The following is a 16,104-nucleotide window of genomic DNA, read 5'->3' as shown; positions in this document are numbered from 1 at the left end:
TTTGTCACTTACTAGATGTGAACTAGCTAAAGCCTCTCTGCTTCCTGGTCTGTCAAACAGGAATAAGTAAGGCCTCTTGTGAGGGTTGGAGATGGAGACTGGACAGAATGCGTGGGGCACCATGTAGATGGCTTGGCATATGGCAAATGCCCTAAATCCTTAAATTCACAAACAAGGTTCTTGAATCAAAGACCTTGATCTCAATGGGTCAGGAAATACTGTCAGCCTAGGGCTTCCTCCATAAAATAGGAAAATGGCAAGTATGACTTGTTTCCTTAAAATTAGGAAAACCAAGACATCAAAGATGTTCAATAAACATTTGACTAGTAGGACGCTAACCTTAGTATTAAAACATTGGAGAACTGAGAGTAAAAAGTTATAGTGTGTTTGCTTAACAACTAATGTGTTTTCATTGATTCATACTTCTGATAGTCTCTTAGTTTTTGTCAGGTCTTTCCATCGAAAATTTCTGAAACTTCTGAGAATCTGAAACTGCTCCTCTTTATTAGAGTAACTGGCCCATTGCTTGGAGATATGAAAATGTCTTAATGACTTTTGCAGTTCCAAATCATCATCCAAAATTTGGACCATAATTCCATTTTTAATTTTTTTAAGATACTTCTACTCTGGACCATTTTGCCTTGGTCAACAACTAAATTAGACACTTGATGCAAAGAGTTTGTTTACTCAAAGGAAACTACTCTGTAGCATCAGCAAAAATTTGGACTGAAAAAAAGTCAAAAATAAGAGGGCTAGGAGCAAATTCCACCAGGAAAATTTCTATGCTTAATGCAAATCCTTTTACTGGTAGCACCAAGGTTATTTAATCACTGAATTTTGTAGCTTCTGCTATATCCCCAGCAGTGAATTGACAGATAATACTGAGATAATGACTCTTTTTTTTCAGAGGCAAAGCAAGAGTATAGTTTTGACAAAACATGAAATCACAAACTCTTCTCTAAAGACTACTAATTGGTAGGAGTGTCCAATGTAATAAGTGACAAATTCTCACCATGGTTAACACTATGGTTTATAAACTGCTACTAGTCCTGTCCACATTTAATTCACCCCATCAGCCATGAAGTTACGGATCTCTAATTTAGCTCTGGGAATAAGGCAGGCACACAGAGGGTGCTCCCTGGGGGAATGACTGGAGACACACCAGGTCCTGCTTCTAAATATTATTCTCTCTTCAGTGAACATTGAGAAAATACCAACACGTTGCCTGGCAGAAGTGACCCATTAATTCACTCTTATGTTAGCACTTGATGCAATTCTTAACAGAGGACAAGAAACGCACATAGCTTTCCCTTATTGAACAGTACCAATATTTAGTTTCTGGAATTTTATTGAATTTGAAAAAGTTTGCTTTAGAATGCTAGGCACACTGGTTTACATTTCTAACTTCTCAGACATGGGTAGAAGAAAATACCTGGTTGAATTATGGGCTAAGTGTTCTACATGCACTATTTCATTTGATATTCATTATAACCCTATGGAATAAGTATTATTATTTTCTCCAAGTTGACAGATGAGGAAACTGAGGTTCAAGGAAGTTAAAAGGTGTGTTCAAGGTCACATAAGTAAAAAGAAGCAAAGCCAGAATGAAAATCTAGGTCTTCCTGATTTGAGCTGGTGTTCTGAGCCATAGTGTCCACTGCTCTTGACTGCTCAGAAGAATGAAAATGTAGATAGATATGCCCTAGAGCTCTCTTTGGGTAAAGTCCCGACGGTGGCAAAGGTGAAGGCTGTCTATCAGGTGGCCCAGGAAAGGATGAGGCCAGTGGTCACCTGTATCAATAGCCTTGGAAAGAAGGAGAGTCACTGGGTGAATCTGCATGGTTGGGCCAGGATGATCGACATATGTATAGCACATAGGGTAACCTAACCCCCAAACAGATGTTTTGTAACAATGGACTACTGTTGTAACTGAAGGAAGTCAGGGGCCAGACAGACATGAAGTCTTCAAACAATGGGTTATTGTTGGAAAGACAGCTGCAAATGGCATACTTGAGTGGTAAATTCAAAGAGAGACAGATGGCTTCCCTTTGAACACAGAGTATTATATACCCTAGAAAATGTAGAACTTTATGTAATGGAACAATTCCTTTAAAACTCTAAAATGATTTACAAATTCATTTTCTTCTAAGTTCGTATAGTACAAATTGCATAGAATAGTAAATCTCTATTATTTCAAAAAAATACAGGCTCAAGTTTTATCAGGGAGGCAGTCAAACTAATTCTTTTTCATTATCCAAAGGAAAAGGCTTGACAATTAAAAAAAAAATTACACCATGGCTTAAAACACTTACAGAATGTCCTTCCATAATTCAGTTTTGATTTTTCAAAAATGAAATGTGAAAATTAAACTCAAAAGTTCTATAGTATTCATAATTGTTTTTCCTATAAAATCTCATGTCTTGTTTTTTTCTAAAAATACCTGAATTTGTAACTGGTAGCATATTTTGTCTTTCTTATGAAAATAACCATTCTTTAATAAGCTCAAACTTTTTCTGGAACCACAAAGCCTGTTATATATGTTTGTTTGTTTAAAGACGCACATAATGACATTTACAGGTTTAAAATGATTCATTCAAAACTGTTTGAATGCAGTTATTCATGTGGAAAAGTTTAATTACCAGCTATCTACATGGTTATGGTATTACCCAGAGGGCTGTACTTGTTTCTTTATTAAAAATATTTGAACTTAATAATAGGGAACTCTTATTTAAAGATGAATAAAACATTGCAAGGAAGAAGTTTACCAAGTAGTTAGTAAATCAATTTCAGTAAGTGTTCCTTAGAATTACTAGTACTCTGGCATATCAGCGGATTAGGAGAACAGTTCTCCTGCACCTTCTTTTGTAAGAGCCTTTAGCTGTCCCTTGTCATAAAGTCGCTCATGTTGGCACTTTGTGAAAGCAGATTTCCTTTTTCGAGATTTATTTATGTGTGTGTGTGTGAGAGAAAGAGAGCACACGAGTGAGCATGGGGCGGGGGTAGAGGGGCAGAGGGAGAGGGAGACTATCTCAAGCAGATTCCCTGCTGAGCATGGAGTCTGCTTCGGGGCTCCATCTCACAACCCTGAGATCATGACATGAGCCAAAATCAAGAGCCAGACACTTCACCTACTGAACCACCCAGGTGCCCCATGTGAGAGCAGATTTCCAATGGGGTGTCCACTTACAATTTCTGATTGCAGTACCTAGATGGCTGAGTTGATGGCTCAGGTCTGCTCACAGTCTCCCAGAGCCTGGCGAATTACATGACCATCCTCCCTGTTGCTAGGTCCCAAGCCTGAGTGTCATCCTTGATTCTGCCTGTTTCTTCTTCCCTATATCCTATCAATCCTAGCTCCTAGTTATTCTGAGAATCTGCCACTTGTCTTCATTTCCACTCTGACCTACCAGAGTGATGCTTCACTGCTTTTTCTGCTTCTATTCCTGCCCTGTTGCATCCATCCTTGACACAGCAAGAGGGAAGTTTGTTAATGTAAATGTCATTGCTTCAAACCCTACAAAGACTTGCCATTGCATGTGGAATAAAGGCCACCCTCCTTACCGTGGCCATCCTGATCTCACATGATCTGGGCCCTGTGTACTGCTCTGAGCTCATCCTCCACTACTTGCCCCTTGCCCGTTAGCCCCAGCTACGTGGGCCTCCTCTATTCCCCAAAGATGCCCATCTCAGAAGCTTTGTACCTATTATTTCTGCTACCTGCAACAGTATTCCCAGGTTCTTTGCATGGCTGGCTCCATCTTAAATTTTAGATCTCAGCTCACATATCATCTACTCGGTCAGATAGTATCTAAAGTAGCCACCATTCTGGCCAACCCTATTCTCTTCTTATATTACCTTGTTTTTGTCGTCCCACACCCTTATCACAGCTTATAATCACTTTATGTATTTGTTTGTATGTCTTTATTGTCTGTATTTCCTAACAGAAAAAAGACCCCTGAGGAGACAGGCCTCATCTGTTTGGGTTGTGTATCTCTAGCACCTGGAGGAATACCTGGCCTGACAGGCCCCCAGCAGAAGAGGAGATGCTGTCATCATCCAGAACAGCCATAACTCATCATCTAGAAGTCCTTTATTTTATTTATTTTAATTAATTAAATTATTTTTAGAGAGGGAAAGTGGGGGGAGGTGCAGAGAGAGAGAGAGAGAGAGAGAGAATCTGGGCTCCATCTCACAACCCTGAGATCATGACCTGAGCCAAAATCAAGAGTCAGACACTTAACTGACTGAGTCATGCAGGCGCCCCTAGAAGTCCTTTATTTTAGAAACCCAGCTTAGGTGGTAGAAACCCCCATACATGTCAGTGCTCTACATATGTGGACTACAATGCTAGCTAGCAGAGGTAATTTCATACCTGTATTCATATAATATTAGATGGACTCCCAGTCCCAGGATAACTGTCAAAATTTTCCTCTTGCCTCTAGTACATTTCCTATGTGTCATACCAGTAGAATCCTTCTAGGCCTGACTGAGCTCATCATGTCTGTGTTAGAATTCACTACTGGGCCACAGTAGTTGAAGTATTAAATCTTAAAAGAAATAGTGAAAGAAAGAAAAGTTTTTCATTCAAATGAAACCCATTTTTGGGGGCAATTACGCAAGAAAAAGAAATAAAAGACATCCAGATTGGAAAGGAAGTAGAATTATCTCTATTTGTAATGACATGATCTTGTATATAGAAAATCCTAAGGAATTCACAAAACACTATTAGAATTAATTAATATTCAGCAAGGTTGCAAGATACAAAATCAATATAAAAATAAATTGTATTTCTATGAACACTGGAAATGAACAAATAAAAAATTAAATTAAGAAAACAATTCTATTCACAATAGCATCAAAAGATAGGAGTAAATTTAACAAAAGAAGTGCAAGACACTTTTATGTTGAAAATTATAAAACATTGCCGAAAGAAGTTAAAGACACAAATAAATGGAAAGCTATCCATGGACTGGAAGGCTTAATATTGTTAAGATGTTAAGATATGTCCCCTAAATTGATTTATAGATGCAATGCAATCTCAGCTGCCCTGTTTGCAGAAACCGACAAGTTGATCCTCAAATTCCTATGGAAATGCAAAAACAACCCAGAAAAGGAAGGACAAAGTTCAAGGAGTCACACTACCTGATTTCAAAGCCTACTACAAAACTATAGTAATCAAGACAGTGTGATGCTGCATAAGAATAGACATATAGATAGAACAGAAATAAACTTTTACATGTACGGCCAACTGATTTCCAAAAAAGGTGACAAGACAATTCAATGGGAAAAGAACAGTCTTTCAACCAACAGTCCTGGTGCAAGTGAATATTCACAGGCAAAAAAAAAAAAAAAAAGCAGTTGAACCCCTACTTCCCACTAGAGGCTGAAATTAGCTAGAAATGGATTATAGGACAAAATTTAAGAGTAAAACTATAAAATTCTTAGAAGAAAACACAGGAATAAATCTCTGCGATCTTGGGTTAGGCAATGGCTCTTAGCTATTACACCAAAAGCATAAGCAAGAGAAGAAAAACATAGATAGATTGACTTCATAAAATGAAAAACTTCTGTTCTTCAAAAGATAGCCCCAAGAAACAAAAAGACAATTTGCAGAATGGAAGAATATATTTGGATATCATGTATCTGACAAGGAACTTGCATCCAAACTCTTACAACCGGACAATAAAAAGACAAATAATCCAATGAAAAAATAGGTCAAAGATTGAATAGGCAATTCTCCAAAGGAGATATGCAGATGGGCTAATAAGTGTATGAAAAGATGCTCAACATCTTCAGTCATTAGGGCAACGCAAACCAAAACTACATGAGATACCACTTCACACACACTAGGATGACTTAAAGGAAAAAGACAATAACAAGGTTGACTAAGGTGTAGAAAAATCCCCTCAACTTGCCTTGCCTGTGGGAATGTAATATGGTGCAGCTGCTTTGGAAAACACTTTGGCAGTTCCTCAAAAGTTAAATATAAAGTTCCATATGACCCAGCAATTCCACTCCTAGGTATATACTCAAGAGGAATGAAAACATATGTCCATACAAAAACATGCATATGAATGTTCATAGCACCATCTTTCATAATAGCCAAAAAGTGGAAACAACCAACTATCAACTGATAGATGAATAAACAAATATGACATATCCATATAATGGATTACTATTCAGGCATAAAAAGAAATGAAATGCTACAACATGCATGGAACTTGAAAACATTATGCTAAATGAAAGAAGTGAGACACAAAAGGCCACATACTGTCTGATTTCATTTATGTGAACTGTCCAGGATAGGCAAATCCATAGAGTTAGAAAGCAGATTAGTGGCTTCTGGGAGTTTGGGGGAAGCAATGAATGGGGAATGACTATTAATGGGGATGGAATTTCTTCTGGGGTGATAAAAATGATCTAAGATGAGTAGTGATGGTTGCACAACTCCATGAAGGCACTAAAAAAGGCTGAATTCTATACTGTGTGAATTAAATATTAGTAAATTATTAAAAGTCACTGCCATGGGTTTCTGGGATCTGGGGAAAAAAATCCCTTTGTGGAGTTAGCAAGCACACAGCAGTCTTCTGAGGAAACTTGTTTCAGATTCTTAGCTGCAGTTATTAAATGGAGAGAATGTCAAGTATTAGCACCCTTTTCACTATGACCATGAATCTCTTCTTTAAATGATGTCTCTGGAAGAACACTCCCATTCCCACTGTAAATTCACCCTGAAATGGGGCAGAGTGCCGATGCCTTCCATAATTTTACATCCTATTAAACTGAGGTTATCGCATTCACACATGTGAGCCACAGATCGTGATCCTGTGGGTTGTTAGAGATCCCATTTTCTTAGCCTGAATTTTGACAGAGGTCAAACCTCCCTGCACAAATGGTAAGCAGTGCCTTTGTGCCTTTATTCCCTCAACACAGATAAAGCTCCTTCCCTCTGCCATCCTTCTGAAGGGATTGCTTCTTGGCTGTAAAATGGAATAGTAAAAATGGCAATGCTGCATACAGGGCGCCTGAGCAAAATCACAGGAGTCACGGGGCGCCTGCGCAAAAGCCCAGGTGTCAGGTGAGAGCTTTGTAACCTGCGGCGAACAGCTGTGAGAAGGGTCTCCTGGAGCAACCCGAATAGTCTCTGTGAACTGGCTTATCCTCAAAACCTCTCAAATGAAGAAGATGGGGAAGGGAAAGTCCCCTGCTCTCTCTCCAACCTTTCATTTTCCCTTGGTATCATCAGAAAGCACGACTTTTAAGGCAGTGTACTTGGCTGAATGGGCAGGTACTCAAAGTCCATTTGTGTCTCAAGTTTCCAAGCTGATTTTCGTGCTCTGGTTTTATTTCTACGGAAAGATGGAAAGATTAAGAAGAAACAATCTTTTGGACATATTAGGATGACAGATTTTACCTAACAGAAGGGTGGTGGCAAAAAAAATGAGGGGAGATCAGAGTGGAAGGCTTCTTAAGAGACTTGCTTTGGCTCTGTTTTTGGCAGCCCAGATCTGGCTGCAGTCAAGGCAAGCAGCATCGTAGAATAAATCTGCAAGGTTAGTTTATTAGCTGCATTCTACTCATGAGCACAGCAAAGGAAAAAAACATACAGTTAGGTAGAACATCTGTTTTGGAAATATTTTCAAAAAAATGAAAAAACATGCAAAAATATTCCTGACCACTTTCATCCTAAATCACCATAAAACAAATTCCATTTTCATTAGGTTAGGTGATTCACTACCCTCTTTTGGGCAAGCATGCAGACATGCCTGCAACCATGAGAAATGAGAACACACATTCCAGTTTTATGTGGGTCTTTCTTGAGGAGGGGCCACCGTTCACATGAGAGTAGGTACATGTTTATGCAGCTCAGCCCAGTGGGTCCAGGCAGCAGTTCTGGACTCAAATAACCTAGCTTCAAGTTCTAACTCTCCAACTAGCCAGCTGTTGTCTTGAACACCCTGCATAACTGAGCTGAACCTCAGTCTCCTCATCCAAAAAATGAGGATGAAGGTCTCTACCTCTCAGGGTCACTGTGAGGATTACATGAAATGCTTCAAGGAAAAAAGCCTTGGCAGAGTGACTGGCACATGGCAAATGTTTAAGAAATATTAGCTCTTTCTATTCTGTTAATGATGATGTATATGTCTGTGACTTGTCCAAGGGAACAATCCTCCCTGAATTGCTTAGAACGTAATTGAACCAAAGCTTTACAGTGTAACATATACAGAATACTTAGGATATGACAAATAAAGAAAACCTTCAATGTGTTAAAAAAAAATGGAATATAAGTTCATTCGTTCTCTGGTTTCTAAGTGCAGCTATGGAGGGACTGAAGGAAGAGAAGCACTAACACAGGAAGGAGGAAAATCAATCCGATGGACATGAATTTAGCAACCAAACTAGCCTAGGGATTTATTCAATGACAGTACTTTACTGTTAACCTTCACTCATACCATTTATTATTTGGGAAACTGCTGTAAAGAGACCAGAAAGTGAATAGAATAAAGATGTTTTTATGGCTCCTAATGTAGATTATTATCGAAAATCTGTCAATTTCACTGGCAAGCCTTTGGCTCAAAAATAAGATCTTCATTTATAATTTGCAGGCAGCGATAACTGAAATTATAAGAAGTAACTGGGAAATAAAAAAAATAACTATTATGATAATTATCTTTCTCATTAAAAACATGAGGCATTCTATTATCACTGGGATGTGCAATATACTCTTTAACAGCTGCTGCTACTGAGCTAAAACACATCTGAATAGGAAGGCAAATACATTACTGATCACCCAAATGATGAAAAATAGCTCCTGCTGAAAACGCGTGCAGAGTGGGACAGAGTAAAACACAGCAGGACGTGCTGCCTGCTTATGCAAACCAGAGCGAAGCCACTTACAGATACCTCAGGAACCGGTCTCCGCTCTTCCCCGGAGATCTCCTTTAGGGAGGTTTCGTTTATTGAAGCTGGTACTTGATGGGCTGGTCGGTCCTTTGCTTTGGTAACAGGATCCGGGGTTTTCTGAGAGGCTTCACTTCTTCCCGGGGGAGAAAGGCATGGTGTAGGCACCACATTCGTTTGAAAGTCTTTTCTATCTATCTGCTTTGCCAAGGAATTCTGGCTTTCTGATGCTCCCGCTTCTGCGTAGGCACTTTTTAGAGGTCCTTTATCTGTCCACCTTGCAGCCTTCCCCAACGTGCTCTCTAATGTTAACTGAGTTAACCCCGAAGGACTAGTTGTTGGGCTCGGGGAACCCTGGATACTGTCGTTACCCTACATAGGGGAACAAAGTGAAACCACGTTGAGCCAAAATCTGTGGTGAATAAGCTACTGAGAACAGTTCTTAAAAAGCTCACTTATTCTCTGAATAAAAGCAAAAGTATATCTACATATATATACATACTATTTTATTCTGCAATAAAAATATGAGTAACTAAAAACAGCAGTGCAATAGGTATAAATCGTTTGCTAAGATGCCCTGCTATGTGGTATCTGGTCTTGGTAAGGCATTTTTTTTTTTTTAACCACTGAGTTACAACAGAGCCATTCAGGAGGTAGTCACTAAAAATATAGTCATTTCAAAAAAGCATGTGAAAAAAGAGGATCCACAGAAAGTTATGTAAGAATTATACACTTTGACTTCCGAATGAGCTAACTCCATGAGAAGAGAAAGACCTAGAATTTACAGTATTTAGCTTATTTAAGCAGGGGAATGCTACTCTAAAAACAAGTTGGCCTATCAAAGTATATTTGTCTTAAATTATCGTAGGGAAGTTTTATTGTTCAAGAGCAATAGATAATAGACATTTTGTGTGAAATATTTTTCTTACATGAAAATTTCAATTATAGAAAGTATTTTTTTTCCCATGAGACATGAGCATCATGAAATAGAATTATTTGGAAAGCTACATGAATTTTACAAGTACGTAGTTCTGAGATTATCCCTAGGAAAGCAAAAATTTTAAAATCTGAGAAAGGAGGAACTACAAACATAAAATCAATGGCTGTGAAAATAAATAATGGAAATGAGAAATACAGTGCTTTTTCAGTTGGTGGATTTTTCTGCTATAAAATAAGAAATTTAAAGAACAAACTAATGTGATCATTGCTTATACTTGCCATGGTAGATTTTTCCAATTTGTCTTATTTACTTAAATATGTAATACATAAGAGTATATTAAAATGATAAACTTGTTAGGACAGAAAAAAATCAATAAAAGCAGAGTATACATATCTATATATATATTTAAAGATTTTATTTATTTATTTGAGAGCAAGAGAGCACACTTGCGAGCCAGGGGAGGGACAGAGGGGGAGGGAGAGGGACAAGCAGGGACTCCACACTGAGCACGGAGCCAAACGCAGGGCTTGATCTCATCACCCTAAGATCATGACCTGAGCCAAAATCAAGAGTCAGATGCTTAACCAACTGAGTTACCCAGGTGCCCCAAAAAGCAGATTATATTTTAAAGACATTATCTGCTGTCAGAGAATGTATACCTTACATTCAGTTTCAGTTAGCTATTCCTTACTCTTCCATTTGTAGCCACACAGAACCAAACATCTAGTTATTCCCCAAATATGGTTTATAATTAAAAAAATTTTTTTTAGAATGATCGAGAGAGAAAGAGTGCATGCAGGAGTGGCGGGGAGTGGGGGCAGAGGGAGAGGGAAAGAGAGAATCTCAAGCAGACTCCATGCTCAGTGCGGAGCCTGACAGGGGACTCAGTTTCAAGACCTCAAGGTCATGACCTGAGCTGGAACCAAGAGTCAGGTACCTAACGAACTGAGTCACCCAGGCATCCCCCCAAATTTGGTATTTTTAAACAAAATATTTGAGTGACTGATTGAACTGCTGAGTTTCTTTCTGAGTGTTTGGTCATCATCATGCTTGATATACAGATTACTATCTGAGGTGAGATTTCCCTTTCAGTAGAAGTGAAGCGTGCGTAAAGGTAAGAAAGTCTGCTCTAGGTTGCACACAGGCCAGAAGAGGATTTTTTAAAAAAGATATTTTACTTATTTATTTGAGAGAGAGAGAGAACGTGAGAGTGAGTATGAGTAGCGGGGAGGGGCAGAGGGAGAAGCAGACTTCCCGCTGAGCAGGGAGCCACCACCACAATTCATTTTTGAAAACCAGGCTTGACTCCATGACCCTGAGATCCTGGCCTGAGCCAGAGGCAGACACTTAACTGACTGAGCCACCCAGGCATCCCCAGAAGAATTATTCATCATGCCTTTTAATGAGAAGGGATCTGTCCGTCTGTGTATCTGTCATAGTTCTGTTTGTCTTCCTTTCTTCCTCATATCTAGGGCTATTGCCTGTAGGCATTGTAGATGCTGGGGATATAATGGTCACCTAGAACTTAATCTCTGCCATCCAGGGTCTTTGAGGGGTCCTTGCATGATGTGACTCAGGGGAGTTGGTGAGCACATGATAGAAGGCATGGGTGTGAGTTTGTGTGGTGTCTGTAGCATCTGTGGAGATAGTAGAGAGTGAGGCCAATTAGGAGACTGTTGAATTGCCATGATTAGAAGTTCTGGCGTGGCTGTGTTGAGGCAGTGGTAATGGTGATGGAGAGGCTGGATTGATAGGAGAGTTCCGTAGAAGGCAGGGTATGCTATACTCAGTGACTCTGGAAATCTCTAAAATGGAGTCTGCAATCCCTAATCCTGTCATAAAACGATTTTCCCTTCTTGTGGAAAATAGTTGGGATTAGCGGGTAACTGTACTCTCAAAAAAGGTCTTACAACAGTCGGGTCTTAGAGCGTCTTCTAAGGGACAGCTTGCCTATCTGTAATAAAGGATGAGAACTGCAGAGTGTCTAAGGATCGTCTTCTTGGTATTCATCCTGGGCCTAAACTTGCTTTGTCTAGGCTGGCTTGATCTTCTCATACATATATTTCTTTATAAATGATGGAGAAATCTATTTTCCAGAGCCCTAGATAGAGTAAAGAAAAGATGGTGATTGGATGTCGATCCATGGGCTCTTACTTTACGTCCCAAGTGAAAAAATAAGGAGGTTGGGATATTTCCACCCTTGAAATAGTACCGCATTGGCTTCAACTGCAGGCCCTGGGCAACGCTCTCTGCGGTACACCACTTACTGAATAAGCCAGTCCTTCACTGCCATTCCGAGAACCCTTAGGTTGTTCCCGTGGTTGAAGAACCCTGTCTTCAGGCAGAAAACTGGAAAGAATGCCAGAGACTGAAAAATAACTACTGTCCTAAATTACTAAGGAATGGAGTGGTGGCTCTTGCAATTTTTGTTTCACAGAGACGAAATGAGAATAAAAGTGTAGCCTTGTCTAGAGACAGTGAACAGGGAATATAGCAAACATCCCCCAAACCCTAATTGTGAGAAGGTACTGGTGGAAGTAGGATAGATTTCTTGTTAATCCAGTCTGGCTGCTAGATAGTGCTATCTCTTCTTTAGCTTTAGAAAAACTTCTAGTTTTTTTTTTTTTTTTTAAAGATTTTATTTATTTATTCGACAGAGATAGAGACAGCCAGCGAGAGAGGGAACACAAGCAGGGGGAGTGGGAGAGGAGGAAGCAGGCTCATAGTGGAGGAGCCTGACGTGGGGCTCGATCCCGCAATGCCGGGATCACGCCCTGAGCCGAAGGCAGACGCTTAACCGCTGTGCCACCCAGGCGCCCCAGAAAAACCTCTAGTTTAATTGTCTATACTGGTTATATACAATGGGCAGTGGGTTTTCTGTGACCAAAAGACCCTCTACTCATTCATGTTCATCACATTTTCATAATAAAAAATACACATGTGCTATGTATTTAAAACAGATAGGCCCTATAAATAGGTTGGTTAAAGCAGAAAAGGTATAATTATGCACTTGGGCCAGAATCTTTGGATCCCTCTGGGATTCCATTTTGTATGTGACATAGGCAGAAACTGGGAGCTTTCGCAATAAAAATGAGTTCAGTAAATATTTACTAAGCTCCTGCTAGGTGTAGGGCATTTTCTAGGCACTACAGAAGGTACACAGGTAAGAACATGGGCATTGCCCTTGAGAGGCACAAAGTCTTAAAGGCAAAAAAGGCATAAAGCAGAGAGACAGATAACCTACAAAAGTAACTATTTCATAAGATAGAAGGTAGCCAATATAATTTCAAAAGTTTTAGATGTACTATTAGAAGGATGCCTATAAAGCCAGATGTTTGCTACATCATTTTATAAACACCTTAGAAATCAAATTATTTTATAAGAAGTCTATTTTTTGCACCTCTGGGTGGGTCAGAGTACAGCCTTTTCTTCCTTCCAGTAGTTTACTCAGGTGTAAAATTATTTCTTTTTGCTTGGCATGAACAGTGATTATACACACAGAAATATTCATGAGATGTATATGGACATTCATCTCACATTTTTCCTAAGATATACCCTGGTTTGGAGATGGGCCGAGGAGGACAGATTTAGCTGTGTTCCCTGGTGAGCATTCTCTTGGTGGTACCGCATTTCTATGGTAATATGTTTCTATGCTACTTTAAATATATGGAAAAGATAAATAACTGGAGTATCTAGACAGAGTATAAAGGGCTTGCTTATTTTGGCTGCCCCAGAACCAATTCTGGTTCATCCCAGATTCTGAAAGGGGAATTAGGATAAACGAGAAAGGGAAGAGATATACGAGACCAATATTTTGACTTAAGTTGGGTTGGCTTCTATTTTTGAGAGGAAATAAATACAGAATAAAACCTAGTATTATATTTTCTAGGAGTGGTACACTGGCAAAACTCTATTCCTTTAGCAACACTTGTGACTTACTAAAATAGATGATATACGTATAGATGATGTTTATTGATTTCACATATGTAACACCTTTGGGCTCAACATGCTCTTGGCTTAATGTTTTCTTATATAACATACGCATTTGTTATACGCATTAAAAACTGGCTTACTACGACCTGATTGAAAAACAACCACGTTTTCCCCTTTGGTTTATCATTTAGCTACTGAAGACCTGTACAGCAATTGAATATAATTTGTCAGAGTGGTAAAGAAATTGTCATGCCATTTTCACGTTCCGATTGTCTGTTCATTTGCTTCTCAGAAGAACAAATACAAAATGCTTTTGATTTAACTTAATATATTTTTTTAAAAGTCCCAAATCTCTTGAACCGTTTGTCTTCTGGGCTCAGAGGCATTTGTTTGTTAAATATTCAATCACACCCCAGTGCCGGGAACATCAATAGAGTTTGCCTGATTAACTGTAGCACAGCATATGTACGCTGAAGATGAGAATGATTTCCCCAAGGAGCCAGCACTTCCTCTGTTGAACTACGTTTCTTAAAAGGACATGCAGATGGGCATTTGGACAATAATTTCTGGATGCACAAAATGGATTGCTCTTGCTGAGCTGTAATTTTAAAAAGATAATTTTAATGACTCTTGAGGGCCACCTACTTGGAGCAGATGGGACCCAGGCTCTTTGTATCACAACTTTAATGTTGAGCGAGTCAGGGTAGAGCTCTGTTTTAGGTTTGTAAAAGTGGATGATCATATTTATATTTCAATTGATTTTTTTAATTCAGTCCACTGTGAAAAGAAGTTCTTTAAAAAAAGAAAAACACGTCTGCAATAATCCAAACACACTTTTGATGGCAGTTTTGAATCTGTAATTGAGATTGAGTCAGCAGGAGTCCTTACTTTTGTCCACTGTTTTAGTGACTAAATGCATGCACTGACAGCATCCTTTAATTGGGCATGGGCACTAGGGGACAATAGAGATGATAGAGGTACATACTTCCACTGTCAACTGAAAAGCACAATTATTTGCATAGATGTAGCTAAAGACATTGGTCATAACAGAATGAAAAAAAATCACTTCTTCTTTGAGGATAACAAGATTGGCCATTCAGATGTATCTTAAATGTCTTCCCTAACAACCATCTCCAAGAAGTATTTTTACTTCCACCTCTTGAATTTTATAGGAAACTATTAAAGCAATACAGTTCTCTCTGGGTGGCAAGGATAATTGATAATGGTATCTTATAATGCATTTTACTAGTTTATAAAGAAGTAAATGAAAGGAAGATGTAACTGCTTCTAACAAGTAACCAACCTGCAGCAGGCTTGATATTAAAAGGGGTTGGACAAATTATTTTTGTAAATATCTTTATCTGTAGCCAGTGACGCTTCACAAACAAATAGTAGAAGTTAAAGGACTCTATGGGGTGGGCAAACACCATCATGTGACTATTTGGGGAAAATGATGAGATTCTTGTAATTGTTTAAGACAGAAATATATTTTTCTTTAAGTTAAGACTTCATGCTCTTTTAGCTGATAACAATTTAAAGATATTTTTGTGGAAACTCCTATCCACAATGAAATATTTATCCACAAGATGTTTATCTACTAGCAGAAGTGGTAGAATGATATTCTAAGCAGACAAGAGTTTTAAAATCTTCTCTACCTGACTATAACAATGAAGAGCCAAGTCACAAGAACCAAGGGGCCTGTGACTTTTGCAGATAGGAACAGAGCTTCACAAGATAGTAATAAAGACAAAGAGCTGTGAATAGCCTTGAAAAATTTCTCGCACAGAATAAATATTAATTTTGCCTGGTAGGTTTAGAGAGTATGTTATGTTGTAATTCATAATATACAGGAACAAAAATGCAAGGCAATGCATTCAAAGTAAGAGTCCTCCCATTTTTTCCCAACATAGACCTTGACATTTAAAAGTTTTTAAAGGCTACACAGAAATATAAGCAGCCTCAAGAGGAGTAAATATTCTTTCTATTGTGTGTATGTACACGTGTGTAAGAAAGTAATTCAAATTCATTAGTCAAATATATGGGGTGAGTGGTTTATAGACTAACCCAGAAATACTGCAACGAAACAGCTTAACTGTTGAGTGCCAAAAAAAAAAAAAAACAAAAAACAAAAAACAAAAAACAAAAAACCTTCAAAGGAACAATACGGGGAAAACTGAGGAGGAGGACTAAAAGGGTCCTTTTAGCCACCATGCCCGTAAGTCCTATGTGCTTGGGAAAGCATGTGCAGGAAAGAACTCTGGACGGTGGTTTCCTCTGAGAAGAGGGAAATGAGATGGGGTGGGGTGGTTTAGCTATATGTGTGATGTCAC

General features: G+C 38.8%; 1 protein-coding gene across 13 annotated transcripts in view; it reads right to left on the bottom strand.

The window, feature by feature from the left end:
- Positions 1 to 16,104, bottom strand: part of CFAP20DC (CFAP20 domain containing) — a 235,926-nt gene that overhangs the window by 68,147 nt on the left and 151,675 nt on the right. For 9 of the 13 annotated variants that reach the window (XM_040628608.1, XM_040628613.1, XM_040628612.1 and 6 more), the window contains one exon: positions 8,899 to 9,273. The exons of 3 other annotated variants lie outside the window; for them this stretch is intronic. In XM_040628608.1, the coding sequence (XP_040484542.1) occupies positions 8,899 to 9,273 (375 nt within the window). The remainder of the gene's footprint in view (positions 1 to 8,898; positions 9,274 to 16,104) is intronic. One more of the 13 variants, XM_040628611.1, reaches the window with a different exon arrangement.

This window comes from Ursus maritimus, unplaced genomic scaffold (genome assembly GCF_017311325.1).
Source record: "Ursus maritimus isolate PB19 unplaced genomic scaffold, ASM1731132v1 scaffold_14, whole genome shotgun sequence".
Classification (NCBI taxonomy): domain Eukaryota; kingdom Metazoa; phylum Chordata; class Mammalia; order Carnivora; family Ursidae; genus Ursus; species Ursus maritimus.
This window is presented reverse-complemented; position numbering and strand designations above follow the sequence as displayed.